At 34.5% G+C, this 17054-nt stretch overlaps 1 protein-coding gene across 1 annotated transcript in view; it reads right to left on the bottom strand.

Moving 5' to 3' along the window:
* Positions 1 to 17054, bottom strand: part of LOC105362395 (metabotropic glutamate receptor 7) — a 62317-nt gene that overhangs the window by 13401 nt on the left and 31862 nt on the right. The window contains exons 7-10 of the mRNA XM_011499835.1: positions 13830 to 14075; positions 5841 to 5996; positions 3314 to 3440; positions 3036 to 3147 (exon numbers count right to left, since the gene is read on the bottom strand). Of these exons, the coding sequence (XP_011498137.1) occupies positions 3036 to 3147; positions 3314 to 3440; positions 5841 to 5996; positions 13830 to 14075 (641 nt within the window). The remainder of the gene's footprint in view (positions 1 to 3035; positions 3148 to 3313; positions 3441 to 5840; positions 5997 to 13829; positions 14076 to 17054) is intronic.

Genomic DNA, 17054 nt, shown 5'->3' with positions numbered 1-17054 from the left:
ACTAACCCCCCTCCCTCGACCGTCCCACCACGCGCTCTCAGGGCCGAGCTAGTGATAATTACTCGAAGAGAAATCGTTGCTGTATTTGAGTTTTCGAATAATTCACCGTGGCCGGAAGGAAGGAAGGGCGGGGGGGGGGGGGGGAGCGCGTGCTGCTGAGTAAAGTGGTAAAGTGTAGGGCTCGTAAGGACGGAGCGAAATTAATCGTTCGGGGCAGCGCAGAATTCGCTAGTCGTCGAGTCTTGTAAATATCGCCGGGAGCTCGGCTATGTTTAAGAATGCCATGGTCGGGGGGCCGCAATTTTTCATTATTTCGGTCATTTATCTAATTAACGGTGCGTCGGCGGCCACTTTAAGCGCCAGTATTTAATGATAAAGCATCTTCCGCGTTGCGATAGCGAAGACTCGTCTTTTTTATTCTATTTTACATCACATACTTTTAATGGCCGTCTTTCGGTTCCTCGATTTTCCAGGCTGAAAGGAGGAAAATGTTTGGCCCGATGGTTTTGACGTTGTATTGCCAGCTCGTAGGACAAAAAAATTTTAACGCCACCGGGGATTCTAATATACGACATTTGCCGATTTTTACGATAAGATTCTCAAAGTATGGGGCACTTATGTGCGTTGGAAGTTGTTTGCATAGATGGCGCACGATAACGCGGAAGATCGCGTATATGCGAAAGATAAGAATTTTCATAGAGTCGAGTATAATCGCAGCGCTAATCTCCGGTATGCGAAATATGATGGGAGTTTAATGTAAATCTAATATTTTGCTACGTAGCCGAGAATTGTGAAATTTACTTGATTAGCGAATTCGGAGGGTGGGTAAGCGGAAGACGTCGATATTTGTAATCAGCTAAGAAGGTTCGTTGTGTTTCATTGTGATGCCCTGTGTATTTGAATGCTACTCGATAGAGAGTCTCGGGAGGAAATTTATGGAGGACATTTTGATTAGGATGCACGGAGACGACGAATTTCGGATAATAATCGAATGTACAGGCAGCTGGTCGTAGTACTTGTAACGTATTTTTTTTTTTTTGCTTTTTTGTTTTTTTTTTTTGTCTTCTGACGAGGGATCGGTGTTTGATCAAGCTACGGCACTTTAAGCCCAGAACGGCTGCTCATCATTTCTCACTCATCCTTAGTAACGTTTTCGAGATTGTAAGATCGTCGAAGCGTTAATAAAAGATATCTGGAGTCATTTCTCTTCTCGCGCAGTCTCATTTCTTGAATACACGAGGCTCGTAACGGTCGGTCCGGAGTGAAAATGAAAGATAGCTGTGATGCCGTGGCGTGGGGACGAAAAATCGAGAGAGAACCGTCCTAGTTATATTGCGTGCAGTCACACCCACGCGTGCACGTTTTGTACGCCTGTGGTAGATGAGGGGCTCTCGTGAGATTGTGAGGAGGTAAAATGGAATCGTAGCTGAGATACTTTGCTTCTTCCTCTCTGCTGGTTTCTCCCAATGCCCGGGCCATTGTGTTAGCCTTTCTCATCCCGCTGTGCGCTCCCACTTTTTCTCTCTCTCATTCTTTCTCTCTCTCTCTCTCTCTCTCTCTCTGTCTCTCTCTTCATCTCTCACTTTTATTACGTGACCCCTTTGCACTTTCTGGGAAAGACACGCACGGGCGTGAATTTGATGGGGTGGGGAGTGAGAGAGAGAGAGAGAGAGAGAGAGAGAAAGAGAAAGAGAGAAAGAGAGAGAGAGAGAGAGATGGGGGGGGGGGCTGGATTGGTCATGTGGTCGGTGCTGGCGGCTCGGTAGGTGCGAGCGAAGAAGCAATCGATTTCGTGCAAGAAGGCTTGTGTAGTCTTTCGTGCGCTTGCCGGCGAGTCAATGCCGCCGAGCGAGTAAGGGGGGGGGATGTAGGAGATTACCGAAGGGAGCCGAAATAGAGGAAGCGTGACGAGAGGAAACAAGCAAATCTCACGAAGGCGTTCACGCCGTATCGCGGAAGGGTTGGACTACCGGCCTCGGTTGCTATTGATGGGGCTGGGTTGGCTGTAAAAGGAGGTGGAGGAGGAGGGGTGGGAAGAGGCGAGTGTTATCCTAATTTCCAAATTTTGCACTCCACTGAATGTAAATTTGATACGAGGTTATAGCTTGTATACTCTCGAAAATATTATCTCGAGCCCGTATTCTACCACCAGTTTGTTATTAAATGATATAACCCCTGTAATAATTACTACCCAAGAAATATAGGCCGCTTGTCGCTTCGTACTTTCATATTTTTAGTTTAGCAGTTATTTAATGGCTTTCGAGAGAATATCCACTACTAGTATAAATTTGAAAATGCCCTTCTCGTTGCGTTACAGCCATGCATTTATTTCCCAAAACTTGCTGTCCACGTTATTATGCCACGACACTATCCGATCGTCAATACGATCTTTTAATCCTCCCGCTATTAAACTTCCTGCCGTTCTTATTAAGAAAGTCCAATTTTGCACGCACGATTAAACGGACAAAAATTACCATTAATAATAATGGCAGCGGTAACGAATAATTAAAAAAAAAAAATAAAAATAAAAATAAATAATAAATGAATATACTTTATTAAATTTAGAGTGTCCCGTTGGGATTTTTTTTTCTTTTTTCTATTTTTTGTTTATTTTGAACGCGATATATCAAGTATTCGAATGGCTTTGTCGTTGTTTAGTATTTTTATTGACTTACATTTAAAAAGTTCCATTGTGCAAGGGAGCCGTTGAAAGCACATTGGAACGCAACGATTAATCACCAGGGCCGGTTATGCTCCCGCACAATGCTTACGTTATCGAGAGTTGATTTTTGCCTGGCATTAACTTAATGATTTAACCACAATGAGAGCCCAACGAAGAGAATCCGGAGATGAAAATCACGGTCGGGTCGCGCGCTATCGTGGCCGAGTGGACCGTGTATAAGCCCCCGGCGTAACGATCTTTTCCCGCCTTTGTCGCAAGTCGGGCGATAAACGGGAAAATTCGAGGATGACGCGATGATTGAAAAAGATCGGCCACGGCACACGATGAAAGCGATGCGACGTAAAGCACTCACCTGGAAATTGCGTATCTGGCCGAGGGGACAGTCGTCGCTACATATGCTCCTGGGCACGTGCTGCTCCCCCGTACCCGTCACCCACTGCGTCATGTTTATCACGAGGTCCAACCTGCGGCATTAACGTACGCTGTCTCACTCGTTCACGCGATTGCTTGGAAGCAGGAGGTGGAGGAGGAGGAGGTGGAGGAGGAGGAGGTGGAGGAGGAGGAGGTGGAGGAGGAGTAAGGGTAAGGTAGACGTGGGGGAGGGGGGGGGCTAGGGACATTAGCACTCACCTCTCCCTCCAGGAACCAATGAGCGTGTAATTGTAGCGGCCATCTTCGCCTCGTTGGTACTGATAAATGTTGTAATAGCCGTAAGCGTCGCCGTCGGCGTTGAATTTAATTTCCGTTCCTTGCCGGCCTGAAAGCAAAGGACGCCCGTCGTCCTATTATCTCCACCGAGAGCCACGTAATTTCGTCGGGCGACCTTGGGGATTCGATGAATAGAGCGAAGAAGGAGGCTCTTATCGTTGCCAATCATTTATCAGAGGACTCGTCGCGGCTGGTAGTCGCTTAAGGGATGGAGCATCGCGTATCTATGTAGACCCGATCGATCGCTTACTTTTCGAGGGTCGCGTGACTCCCGGAGGCTCCATTTTGCCTCGACTCTTCAAGGCTCCGTAGCCGACGTTCGCGCGCGCAGAAACGACATCACGGGCGATCGTTATACATTGCGATGACGAGTGGCTGTTGAGGGACCGATGGGCGCACCTCCCCCCCCCCCACTCTTTCGATAAAGACGTTTGAAAATAATGGACAAAGTGGGCGCCTGCCAATCCGTCGATCATTTTACAAATAATCGAACGAATCGCCTCTGCCCGTCGGCGGCTCCTCCCTCGACTTACGATTACAGCTCTCCCATTCTCCTTGAAGAAATTACCGACGCTCCTGGTATTCGTAATGCGGGGACGGTTTAAAGATTTAAAACGGACTCTGCTTTGATTTTCCACGGTAAAATGATTTTTTCTTTCTTTCTTTCTTTCATCTTCTATTATTTTTTGTTTTGTTTTGTTTTTTTTTGTCTTTTTTTTTTTCAACAAAAAAATCTGCATGCACATACATACATACATACGTACGTAAGTAGATACATACATACATGCATGCATGCATGAATACATACATACATACATACCTACATACATACATACATACATATATAGATATGCGAAAATTCACTCAAAAGATTTCAGCCGATTATTTATAATTATTATTGTATGCGAGAAGTTGCAAGGAAGAAGAGAGGCTAATAATGGTATTGCGGGAGCATAAAAAATATCACGATATCAATAATGCAATAAGTTTATTTATTCTCTTTAATTAAGATCAATGCTTAAAATTTATAAAACTCTAAAGGCGTAATGTAAAATTCTGACGCTTATGGCTGTTGATTTTTAAAAAGTATTCCCGAATTTGAGTATATAAAAAAATATGCGCTCTATAAATCTAATAGTGCGTTGCTCTTTCTAAGATATTATGTAATATAATATCTAGAAAATGTATTCAAATTTCATTGAAAATTCTCAAGAACTTTATTTTTGTATTCCGAGGAAGAATTTAGCGTGGAAAAACGAAAATATTTAAAAATTTCTTATTTATTGTAACTTTAGTTGTTCTTTTTAATTATAAAAATTATTCTACTTTTGTTAAATGATAAGAATGTGTAGGCGAGCGCGTTTGCGAGTTAACGTAATGTACGTACGTATGTGACACGAAATTGAATGAAATTGTGTATTCGTTAAATGAAAGACATCATGAAAAAGTTTAATTTGGACAAAAGTAATTCGATCGATTCAAACGCGAGACACTTGATTCTTCGCGCCTCAATAGCAATTTAATGATCCATTATCTTTATGTAAATTGCGTTTCTTTGTAATTTGCTTGAATGATGCATTAACGTTATTCAAAGCCAATGTAGCGTAAAAATTAGAATTAGCATTAGAATTAAATGAAAGTTGGGGCGAGAGTAGCTAGAGAGTCACTTGTTTTTCGAATTTGCTTGGCTTGATAATTTCATTTGAATGAAGAAAGAAACCGAGTTACCGAGACAAGCCTTTACTAAGGAATAGAGTATGCAATGTTTCAATGTACACTCACTCGTCTTACTCACCCCGCTTAAAGCATTTGCATTCTATGAATTATAATGTGAAATTATATGATAAATTGCCTCGGTCGTTATTTATATATAAATAGTTATGATAGCGTCGGGACGTACGTAAGGGCAGTTTCGGCAATAACTAAAAACTAAAAACGAAAGTTGACGATTGATTAAAGCGTCTCAACTTCGTTCGCACAACGATAATGCACAATTTACTTCGCCGTCCAATTGAAAATCGTTAAAGTCAATGGTAATGAACGAAAAGCTCCACTCCCCGTTTACACTAATCTCCACTAACGGCCATATAACGAAACGAATATTCATGCAATATTTGCCAAACATTCGTTCGAAAGCCTAATTATCGACCACACGACGTAATTGATAAATCTAGGGTGGTTGGATGATGATGATGATGATGATGATGATGATGATGATGATGATGAGGGGGGGGGGCACTCGACGAAGGGGTTTGTGCATTCCCGCTGCTATTTCGAAATGCGGTAAACAATGTATTGGATATCGCGAGGAGTAAACAATCGTAGCATGTAGGATTAAGCGAGCGAATAGTGGAATCGGGACACGTAAGCGCGGGGTAAATAAGGAGCATTTCGCATTAACGGAACCGAGGTTGGACTTAACGAGTGGCTGACAAAGTCTTGGACTCACCAACGAAGGTGACGTTCCTTATGTACTGCAGGAGCTGCTGGCCTTGGGGCGCGGGCTTGAGCTTCTCGCAGAGGTGGTGGCCATCGAGGAGCTCCGTCTGGCAGATGTCATCGATGACGTTGTGCACCCCGTGCGCCATCGCGTAAACGGCGTCCGCTGGAACAGTAGAGCAGTGCAGTTCGTCGCTGCTTAGTTAAGTTACTGCGCCGCCCGATCGGCCTAGATCTTATCGACCCGCGGCATCAAGATTTTTGCAACTAGGATTGCACTTATGGAAATTGATGCCCGATGGAGAACTTGGAGCGGCATGCTCGGGCATTTGTTTATGACTTTGATGTCGAGGATGTAAGGGATTGCGTTACAAGCATACTCATGTATTCCACGTTGGATGGTGAATTCGTATTGCACGTCTTTTTACGGGGAAACGTGACGCGCATTCTGCGGTTCAGTGCACTCAAAAATTGGGAACTCGAGCGCGATAGTAGAGTTACTGTGGTCGTCCATGCCGTTTTACATTACTGTTATTTATTGATTAGCCAATCACGTGCACGTGCACGTGCATATGAACAGAGTAAAAAGGAAGAGGTGATAATTATTACACGCCTCTTATAGAATTGATTTACATGGAAGCGGAAAAATCAAGTGGAAGTGATGTTGTCGTTCGACCGTACGATGCGTTCCATTGCTTTGAAGGGAAGAGGAAAGAAAGTCGAAATACCTGTATTTGCTTTGTGAAAAAACGTTAAATTGCAAAATGTGTGTATAGATCGAATGTTTATTAGATATGAAATGTTTATTAGCCGAAATAGTGATTTATGACAGGAGTGCGTATCTTTAAAATGAAAATACTTATGGAGATTACTCGAAAATTTTCATTATTTAATCAGACAAAGAATATTGTCGGACATCGTCATGCCGACCATTTATGCAAATCTCACATTTACTGTCACTTTCGCCCTCCCCATTCCCACTCATCATAGGCTTACAGCATTCAAAATTAAAAATCCTTCACATTTCGAACGATAACCAAAGATTTATATCCTTTATGCGAGTATTATTTTAAAGGACAGCGTATGTCTATGCACAGTTAATAAATCTTTACTTCGTACCTACGCACACGTTCGTGCAATTAATTCGCTGGATTATAAGCGTGAAAATTATATCTTACCACCTATCTTCCCAACATAATTCAATGATAGTTTTGTGTGTCAATAGGCTAATCGTCTCTTGTATTATTACATTTACATATGTACGCCATAGTTAGTACTATCGATTATAATCGGATGATTTCTATAATCGATCCTCCCTCTTTCTCCTTATTCGCATTATTCTTATTACTTGTGCTTTGAAAAATTCCTTATTCGCGTATACTTTTGACAGCATTATTTGATTAAATATTTTCTACAATTACATCGTTATCATAAAATATCAAATTTTTCATTATCAACTGAACTCATGAAAAACATTGTTAATCGTGCATAAATTTTGAATTCGTCGACTCTCACTCGAGCATTCATTTCATTGTATGTAATCGAAGCCAATCGTCTTTACATTCCATACGTGAATTATATTTAATTTTTATTTCCGTTAATATAATTAATGGATTGCATTTTCGAATTTTGCTAACCGTCGGAAAATGAAATAACAAAATAAGTACGAGCCATTGGGATTTGTTAGTGGATAACTTTAATCGGATTGGCAGGGAAATGTGTGAAGGAAATTTACCTTTTCCAGCTTCATATTATAATTACTATCTTACTAAATTGATTGTCACTATTCTAAAATTGAGTGTATATGTATTGAGAATAGCTAAGGGATGAAAGCAAAGCGATTTATTAATACCCTAATCAACAGCGGCCATTTCTTTATCTCGACTGTTGATTCTGCTGGAGTTGAAAAGTTGAACGTTCGCTATATATTTATGTATTTTTCTGGACGGTCTAAGCATCCTGATAGCGAGTGCCACCGCAATCCGGACATTGTTCAGCCTCAGCCAAATTTATTGCGCTCTTAAAAGAGCATAAAAAACACTTTACACCAAACTCTGACGCTGCAAAAAGTTAGTACACACCAATGGGCTTAATTTATAGTGAAATCCCGAAAGTTTATTTTTAAGATAAGGATCACACATGGTTTACAGTTTGGCCATTCCCACTTTCTATGTAAAACTTATAATTATATTGCCTAATTAAATAATTCATGTGTGTGTGTGTGTGTGTGTGTGTGTGTGTTTTTTTTTTTTTGCTAAGTATACTTAATTTGTATTTATATTATAAAATTAAATAAACGGAGGCAATTTAGAAAGTGTATGGCTTGTCGATGAAGCCAATCATGAATAAATTACGTTTATGGCCAATGCATTTCTACATAGAATAGATAACATATCGATGTAATGTAATGTGTATATTGTAATCTATTAACAAATGTTACACACACACACATATGCTAAACGTCCAAAATCTGACTTACTATACCAATAGTAAGCGGTTGCATAAAAAACATTTTCATTATGTTGTTATTCGTATATGCTATTAGTTATGTTTTTTTAATTTCATTCTCAAACTCGATTTAGAATTAAACAAACACTTTTCGTTTATTTTTATTTGCATTAATTTTATATTATAATTAATCTAAAATTCAATTCAATATGATGTTATTATTATTATCATAATTTAATCTTTAAATTTTTTCTTTAATTTTTCCCATTACTATATATAGTTCTTAATAGCAATTTAATATTTTAACGAATAAATTAACAAAATTTATATTTTTATACTCTGTTATTTAATTGGAAATTACAAAATTTAAAATTTGCTACGATAAATTATGTAAATAAATGTTACACATTTTACGGAAAGATCAAAATAATAATAATAATAATAATAATAATAATAATAATAATAGTCTCAACTTGTTCAATTATTAGAATTTGATTTTAACATATTAAATCACTATATAATATATAGTATCTCGAGATATAATATTAATTATCGTTGTATATTGTATAATATTTTATGTGCGCAATTTATTTTTAATTATGATTTAGTATATAAATATAAATAGTACAAATATATCTTATCTATTATAAGTGTCTCATCAAAGTCTAATTAAATTTTCAATCAAGTGTACATGCATACATATAAATAAATTATACAATCCACCTATTGACAATATTCATTATATTAAGGAAATTTATATGTGTAATAGATAATTAATATATTCCATTTTATATATATATATATATATATATATATATATACAATTATAATAATGAAAACGAAGATAATAATATCTCAAGTTTTTAGTAGATGTATATAAATATATATATATATGCATATGCATGTGTGCGTGTGTGTGTGTGTGTATATAAAACTATACAGTAAAATAAATATAACTTATTCAAAAATGTATTTGTAGCTGAAAGGTAACAGTAATTGTGCCAAAACAATACTTTAAATGATTATTATAACATTGTTATCTGTGATATAATTTAATTTATAAGATAGATACAAATTTCTGGTTTACATAAGAATTTCATATTATCATGACTTAGTCATAATTTAAAAGATATTGATTTATTAAATAATAATTATTAAGTCAGATATTTTAAGAAGTATGTGTATGTTGCTCATCAAAACAAATGTTTATAAAAAAATTTTATGCATTCCATTTTGAAAAAAACAATGATTATGTTTCTTCCAGTTTCAAATAATTAGAGGAAAATTAGAAGTATGTTGGAAATTAAAAAGGAAATAACATTTGACTGAATAATGAAAGATGCTTGATGTATTTGATAATTTAGAGTTACCAAATTATATCTAATCTATTTCAATTGTTGATTTATCATAATGAAATGATTAATAGGTAAGTTCGAGAAGTGGTAATATTTTTGATATGTTCATAGCAAAGCACGATTCGCGAAAAAATGAAGTTAACAGTAAAGTAAAGCTAATTAAATAGTTCGAAAAGCGAATTGTTAGCAGAGTAAAATAATAGCAGAATATAGTAAAGGAGACACCTGTTTAAAATGAAACAAGAATATTAAAGGCAACAAATGTCATAATTATTGGATAAGGTAATTATTTCTGTGCTTTATAAAATATTTACAAGTGCGATATAAGTGCGTATAAATACTAATATGCAGAAAGATGTTTTATGATAAAATATCTTGAAGAATGCACATTTAAAGGAGAATTCAATAAATTAAAAGTAAATGAAACAGAATTAAGTAAGTAAATTCATTACGAAATTATTAAATGTTATTAGTTTCTATAATTATTTTTTATATAATACATAATTTACTGTAATCCGTTTAACGAATATTTTTTTTAAATCCACACAAAGTTCATCAATTCTTTTGAAATTGTATTTAAGTAAACGATTTTTCGTTTTTTACCACTCTATTTTATAATCCTCAATTTATAAAGTTAAAATTTAAATAAATCTAAGGATTAAATTAACATCCCAATTGTTTATATTAATATTTAAAACTAACTATAAGATATATAATTATAATTATATTCAATATATAAATATATTATAAATAATTACTTAATCCATAATAGAAAGTTTTATTCTACATTTTATTGGATTGTATTCGAGTGACCTAGATTTTGAAATAAAAATATTAATTTATTATTGTAAATTAAGATTATTAATGTAAATATTAACTTAATAAATTGGCAAGTGATTGAGCATTAATTAAAAGAGTTAGACCGACAGAATTAGAGAGATTCACTAAGTAGTATACGATCTATTTAGCCTTTGGATAGTGAACTTTTATTATAGTAAATCAAATATATCTTTAAAAAATGTCAATGAAGAAGACTATAAACAATAAGAATACGAGAAACTATTTTATAACAAACAATGAATTAATATCTGTGACATATTGAAATAAGATATTGAGCTATTATCTTTCTTATTTGATGAATTTTTCTCATACTAGGATAAAAAAACCCAAGTTTTATTAAGTTAAGAAATTCAATTGTATATATATATATATATATATAGATAAATGAGTTTCAATAAAAGCATATAAAATAAGTTCATATTGATAAAGTAATTGAACATTCAAGATTTTAATGTTAAATTTTAAAGTATTGCAGGAAGTAAGCGAAATTATGAAGTAAAAATATATAATTTACTGGATGTTAATATTAAGTAATAAGGTAAGTAAATTTCAATATTTAATACTACTTTTACTACTACTACTACTACTACCAATAATAATAATAATAATAATATGCAATTTTAATTAAATACGAAAGCAAATGAGCAGGTACATATATTCGGAAAATGTATTTTAATCAACTTTGAATCTACTAATAAACTGTTAAATAATTAATTTTTATTTAATAAATTGTTAAATAGTTGCGAGGTAATTAGAAGTTACAATTTATGACAATAATATTACTGATAATTGTTTATACATGATGAATAGGCGTTTATTCAAAATTTAAAGAATGGGAATTTAGAATATTGGAAAATAGAGGAAAATAGTCGAGATAGAAGCGAATATGGGAAGTGAAGTATATGGGTATTATATAATCATGAAATGGGGGAATTCTATACTTTATCTAATAGGGTAATTGAATTATGTAGATCATCATGCTCAAAAAAAAAAAAATAAATAAATAAATAAAAAAGAAGAAAAAAACTTGCTACAACGGTTAATAATGGACCAACATATAGGATTTCAGTAGGAATACTGAAAAGTAAAATAACTCGTTGCTAAAAAAAAATGAAGAAGGAAGGGTTATATTAAATTAACCAGAAAAAGTCTATAGTTAGTGAAGAGATTATGGATAGATTAAGAGAAAATTACATAGAGTGTCGATGTGCTAAGAGTATGAACTTTTGCCGATAAAAAATTATTCTGAAAATGTTTAATATAATATTTATACGAAAAATGTGAATTAAAAAATTTATGTATCTAGAGCCTAATCTATAAATCATAGAGTTGTAAATTACATTACTTAAGAAAGCAGCAAATAACTCGGAAATATGATTACACTTTGTGAATAGTCCATTTTGAAATAATTATTCGATATTTCTAGGCAATGGACGGTTGCTTGCCTCTTTGTATCTCCAAGTCTTGCTTTTGAATATAAAGAGCATTTGTTGCATGCGTAAGCATCATCATCAAGGCCTTTTACATTTAAGTGGGAATTGGTTAAATGATTAAATAGGTTCGGTTCGCAAACAGAGAGAATTTCCAATATAATTGAAGCCACTGATAGAAAATACATTGTATGAAATTAAATCATTTGCAATTTTGATATTTTGATATAATTTCAAATATTTGTGAATTTTTTTTTTTTTTTTTTTTTTTTTTTTTTTTTTTTTTTTTTTTAACAAAAAATCATAGGGCTTTAATATTATTAGTGAGTGTTAATTGAGTGAATTTATTTATATCCGTACGAATAACAATGTGCTTACTACAATTTCGTAGTAACTCTTTTTATTAAAGTTTTTGTTTACCAATTATAATGATTACAGTAGTTTCGTATTTATCCTCAGAGATTTATAGGAAAAGTCTTTAAGTAAGAAAAATTAAGAAAAAAATGTTCACAAAATGTGAAACTTAATACTTAGAAAATGAATATTTTCTTCTTTCAATCCAATTTTGCTTCCGTTCTCTCTCTCTCTCTCTCTCTCTCTCTCTCTCTCTCTCTTTCTCTTCGAGTCGCTCTTCAATCTTATTCTATTTGGAGAATATACCACCAATTTTTTGTGTAAGTCTATATTCACTAAATTTAAATCAAATCTTATCATATTTAAGACGAATGAACGTTTCTTGAACGTAGTGAAATATTTAAAATGTAGTTAAATGGATTTCATTCTCAGTGTAATAATTGCAATTTTATTCCTTTTAAATTTTTGATTCGTTAAAATAAGCGAAATGTTTAATAATTAATCTAATCAAGCATTAATATCAGTTTCTGAAAAAGCATATTAAGTTCACTTATTTATTACTTGAGTTATAAAGTCAAACTTCAGTTAAGTCTGAAGCAAGTATACTCGTGAGGCGATATCGACAATTCATATTCTGAAATTACAATATAATAGTCTAATATTTATGTATTTATCTATGTAGAATTTAATTGAAAATATGTCTCGACATTGTGCTTGCTTAGTCTGTTGTGGCCATTATAACGAATGTGATTAATAACGATTACGACACGTACAGAAGAAAGTCTTTAGAAAAACGTCGTCGAAGCATCTATTTCCGTCGATTAGTCTCATCATCATACTTATTATTAGAAAAATAATCATTCACTTGCACAAAATTTCCAAATACAGCTACGCGCGCGACAGCAACAAAAAAAAAAATAAATATTTTACACGCTAAAAGCTATTATTGCGTTTTTAATAAATGTCGTTTACGTGAAAATGCAGTTGCAGTTGCGGTTGCAGTAACAGCAGGCATTTTGTATTCACGGTTTTTCCGAGCGGCGCTGCATGCCCGTATGAACACGGACCCTTGGAGAAAATATATTACGCGTATCTGCCCTTAGTTTTTAATCGATTCATTATAATAAAGCATCCCTTTTTCGCTTCTCGCTCATTCACTTCGTCGTCCCGAAACTTCTCGCCGCGGCCTGACTGAGGCGACGCGCCGGCCAACTACAGATAACATTGCTAGTTATATCGACGTCTGCGATTTTATTAACTTATTATTATAAAGTTAAGTTTATTTGATCGATAGGTATTTAGCAAGGACTTGGGAATTAGTTCGAAATGATAAATTAGCTGTGAGCTCGAGACTCGCCCCTCACTCGTTAATATCCTTTATCTATCGGCATACTCGAGCTCCCGAAAAATAATATCATCCGAACGCCGACGTTGCGCATAAATCCGCAAAATAGCTTTAGAGTATAGTCGCCGACCGCGCCACGAGCATCCGCAATAATCACTCACCCTCGGCCTCGTGAAAACTCCATTTCATCGGGATTTCCCAGCGCAAAGCCAATGGTCAGTACGTACCAACAAAGGGGACGAGGCCCTCCTGCTTGTAATCGACGAGCTCCTCGGCTCCGGTGCAGTGCCGCGCGCTCGTCTCCGTCGAGCTGAAGGTGCACTTGTGGTGCTGGGACCAGAACTCCCGGAACCAGACGTTCCGGCAATTGACGTACTTGCCGGGTATCGTGCTGTGAGGGACGTTGCGCTCGTGTACTCCCTCGCACTCGCGGCCGAGGCGTGGCACGAGACTCTTGTAATAGTTGTCGAAGCCTGCGGACGGGCGTCGAGTGCAAATTTTCAGATGTTAAAAACAGCCCTGAAGTGGATGGGTAGAATTGACAGGTTTGAAGTGGGAGGGAGCTAGCAGACGTTGGCAGAGGGAGATGGGAAATGGAGGAGGAGGGGGAGGAGGAGAGAGGTCGCTGAAAGGATAGAAAGAAATTGGATCCTTTCCAACTAAACGGCGCTCCAATCCGACACCGCGCGTTCCTGTATTGCCTACGTGGCTTTGCGAACTTTTTATTAAGAAAAATGGATTCTGGGTGAAATTTTTGTAATTGTACGTGCAATGGTTGAGGCTTTTACGGACTTTATTCTCTGTTTTGTACGGGACTATAAATTTCTAGATTTTGTCTCATAACTTGGAGGTTGCATTGCTTCCTCAACATTTATAAAACTATAGTTCGTTCGCCGAGCTATTATATAAACATTCTCCTTCGTTCCTTCATTTCAAATAAAATACTTTTTAATATTTCTTATGTTGCACGCAAACTTTCGTATTTGCCTGTTAAAGGTATTTTCAAATTAAATACAAAACTTTTACATTCCATGGATTTTTATTTATATATTTATTTATTTATTTTTTTTTTTTTTTTTTTTTTTTTGTCTAATAGAATACGCGAGTATATATAGAGATGCGGTTTACATAAGCAATAAAAGTTTTATCTTTTTCATTACAAAAACAAAAAACAAACAAAAAACAAACAACAACAAAAAAAGGCTAAAAGCAAATGCGCATTCGATTGAAAATATAATAAATCAAACTTCGTACATTCGTGAATACGTTTATGCATATATTCAAAATTTATGATTAATTTCTGCCAATTGACTATTATTTTACTAAGGTTTATTTAAAACAATATTTATTAACATTTTTATCATTTAATTAAAGTCCTCGGCCTCTAACTTAGGATAGAATCTTAAATTCTGAAAAAATATGTTCAAAAACATATATACATTTGATCTAGCCACTTCATTGAAGTGGGAAGGAAAAAAAAAAAAAAAAAAAAAAAAAAAAAGTAAAAAAAGCGAAGAAAATTTAGCGATACGTATTCGCGATGAGGGACAATCGTGCAAAATTCAATAAATTAATAAATTTTACCTCAGATGATTAAATTAATTTTTACCGAATTCATTTTAATAAATTAATCATATATTTTTTTAATAATATAAGTACATAAGTGGTTATTTTACATCTTAAATTGCTGATTCATTTAACATCAAGTAATATTTAAATTTTACACAATTTTCTATTTTGATTTTCTTCGATAGCAGCAGCGTTCAAACATTGATTATACATTCGTAACCAAAGTATTTTTACTATTTCAATTGACGTCATCATAAAACATAATAAGTTGTTTCAATTTTTTTTTTAGTAATTCCTATCCAATTTTTCTATCAATATTCGTATAGATTTTCACTTGTATGATGGAGGTGACTAACGTTTCGTATTGAAATTTATTATTTTATTTTCATTAAAATTTGTAGCTGCTCTTGAAAAGGCAAGCAATCGAATTGGCGTTGTTGCTCTTTACAAATTTACTACAGAAATAAAATAAAATTAACGAAAGATATTAATTTCCTAATATTAACGATCGACTGAAAAATTAAAAAACCTCTCCAACTGGATTAGCTGGATATGATCGATAGTACATAAATTGTATGAACTATGTTAACGTTGACTTAACAAGAAAATAATTAAGGTATTTAATGTTGAATTTTTGTAATTTCGTTTAACATGACAGCTTAATTATATATATTTTTACATTTTTTAATTTGCTTCTTCATAGATGTAATAGTAATTATCATTTTTCTTATTTTAATGAGTGAAAAAAATGAGTATAAAAGAAAGAAAACTTATTTGACTGAGTAATGGCAAAAATTTGACGTTATTAGTTTTGCGAAAAAAATAATAATATTAAATTCTAATTCCACAAGCTTGCGACAACAAATAATAATTAGAACGAGTATTTACATTTGACGTATCATTAATTTTAAGTTCACTAGAGGTTAAATTATTTTTCACAATTTCATGCCAACTATTAATGTCAAAATATTCTTAAAAAGAACAATCATATTTTTCAGCTATTACTCGCTGTCGAATAAATTTTTCACCTTTACTTTAACGTGGAATATCTTGAAAAGCATTTTAGTTTTACAGCTTGAATATTTCCGACAGCTTGAAGCATTATAACATTTAAGTTGAGTTTATTCGTAATGAGAAATCAGGGTGAAACGAAGACTAAAGGTATTTAGATGTTTTACATGACTGAAACTATGATGAGGATATAGCAATGAAACCTCCTTATACCGAGTTATATCGTAGATTCGAATATCCGAATATTCAAATAATTCAAGAATGAAGAACTTGGCATCCTGTGTGCATTATATTTAGAGCATTGACAGCTTGAGTTATACATAATAATAAAACTTTTTGGTATTTTAAAAACTGATAATCGAAAGGATTGATACTTGATTATTTTTTTTTATCGCTCGTTCAAAAGTCGTAAATTTAACAACTTCCTTTTCAATGAAATAACGCGTGATGTAAGTGAGGAGGAGACACAATGTTAAAGCAATATTCAAGTTGAAATTTATACGTCCTTCGTCACGTCACGATAGATGTAATTCATCCACGCATTTATGTACGCATACAGGCCTACCTACGTACGTACGTACATACGCAATAAAACACCCACATATATGCACACGTACATGCATACATCCATAAGTACATACGTACGTACACACATGCACGCTAAACCACGCGCATGCATAAGAAAAACGATATATATATATATATATATATATATATATGTACGTACGTACACACCCACAAGCGCGCGCACGCGAGCGCGCAACTACGCGCAAGTGTGTGAGCACGCCCACGTACTCGCGTGTATGACTATTTTATATGACTTTAATAATTGTCTCGAAAGGTAGGCCTTTGTAAGAATAAAATTCCGATAT

Source organism: Ceratosolen solmsi, unplaced genomic scaffold, assembly GCF_000503995.2.
Source record: "Ceratosolen solmsi marchali unplaced genomic scaffold, CerSol_1.0 scaffold35, whole genome shotgun sequence".
In the NCBI taxonomy this organism is placed as follows: domain Eukaryota; kingdom Metazoa; phylum Arthropoda; class Insecta; order Hymenoptera; family Agaonidae; genus Ceratosolen; species Ceratosolen solmsi.
This window is presented reverse-complemented; position numbering and strand designations above follow the sequence as displayed.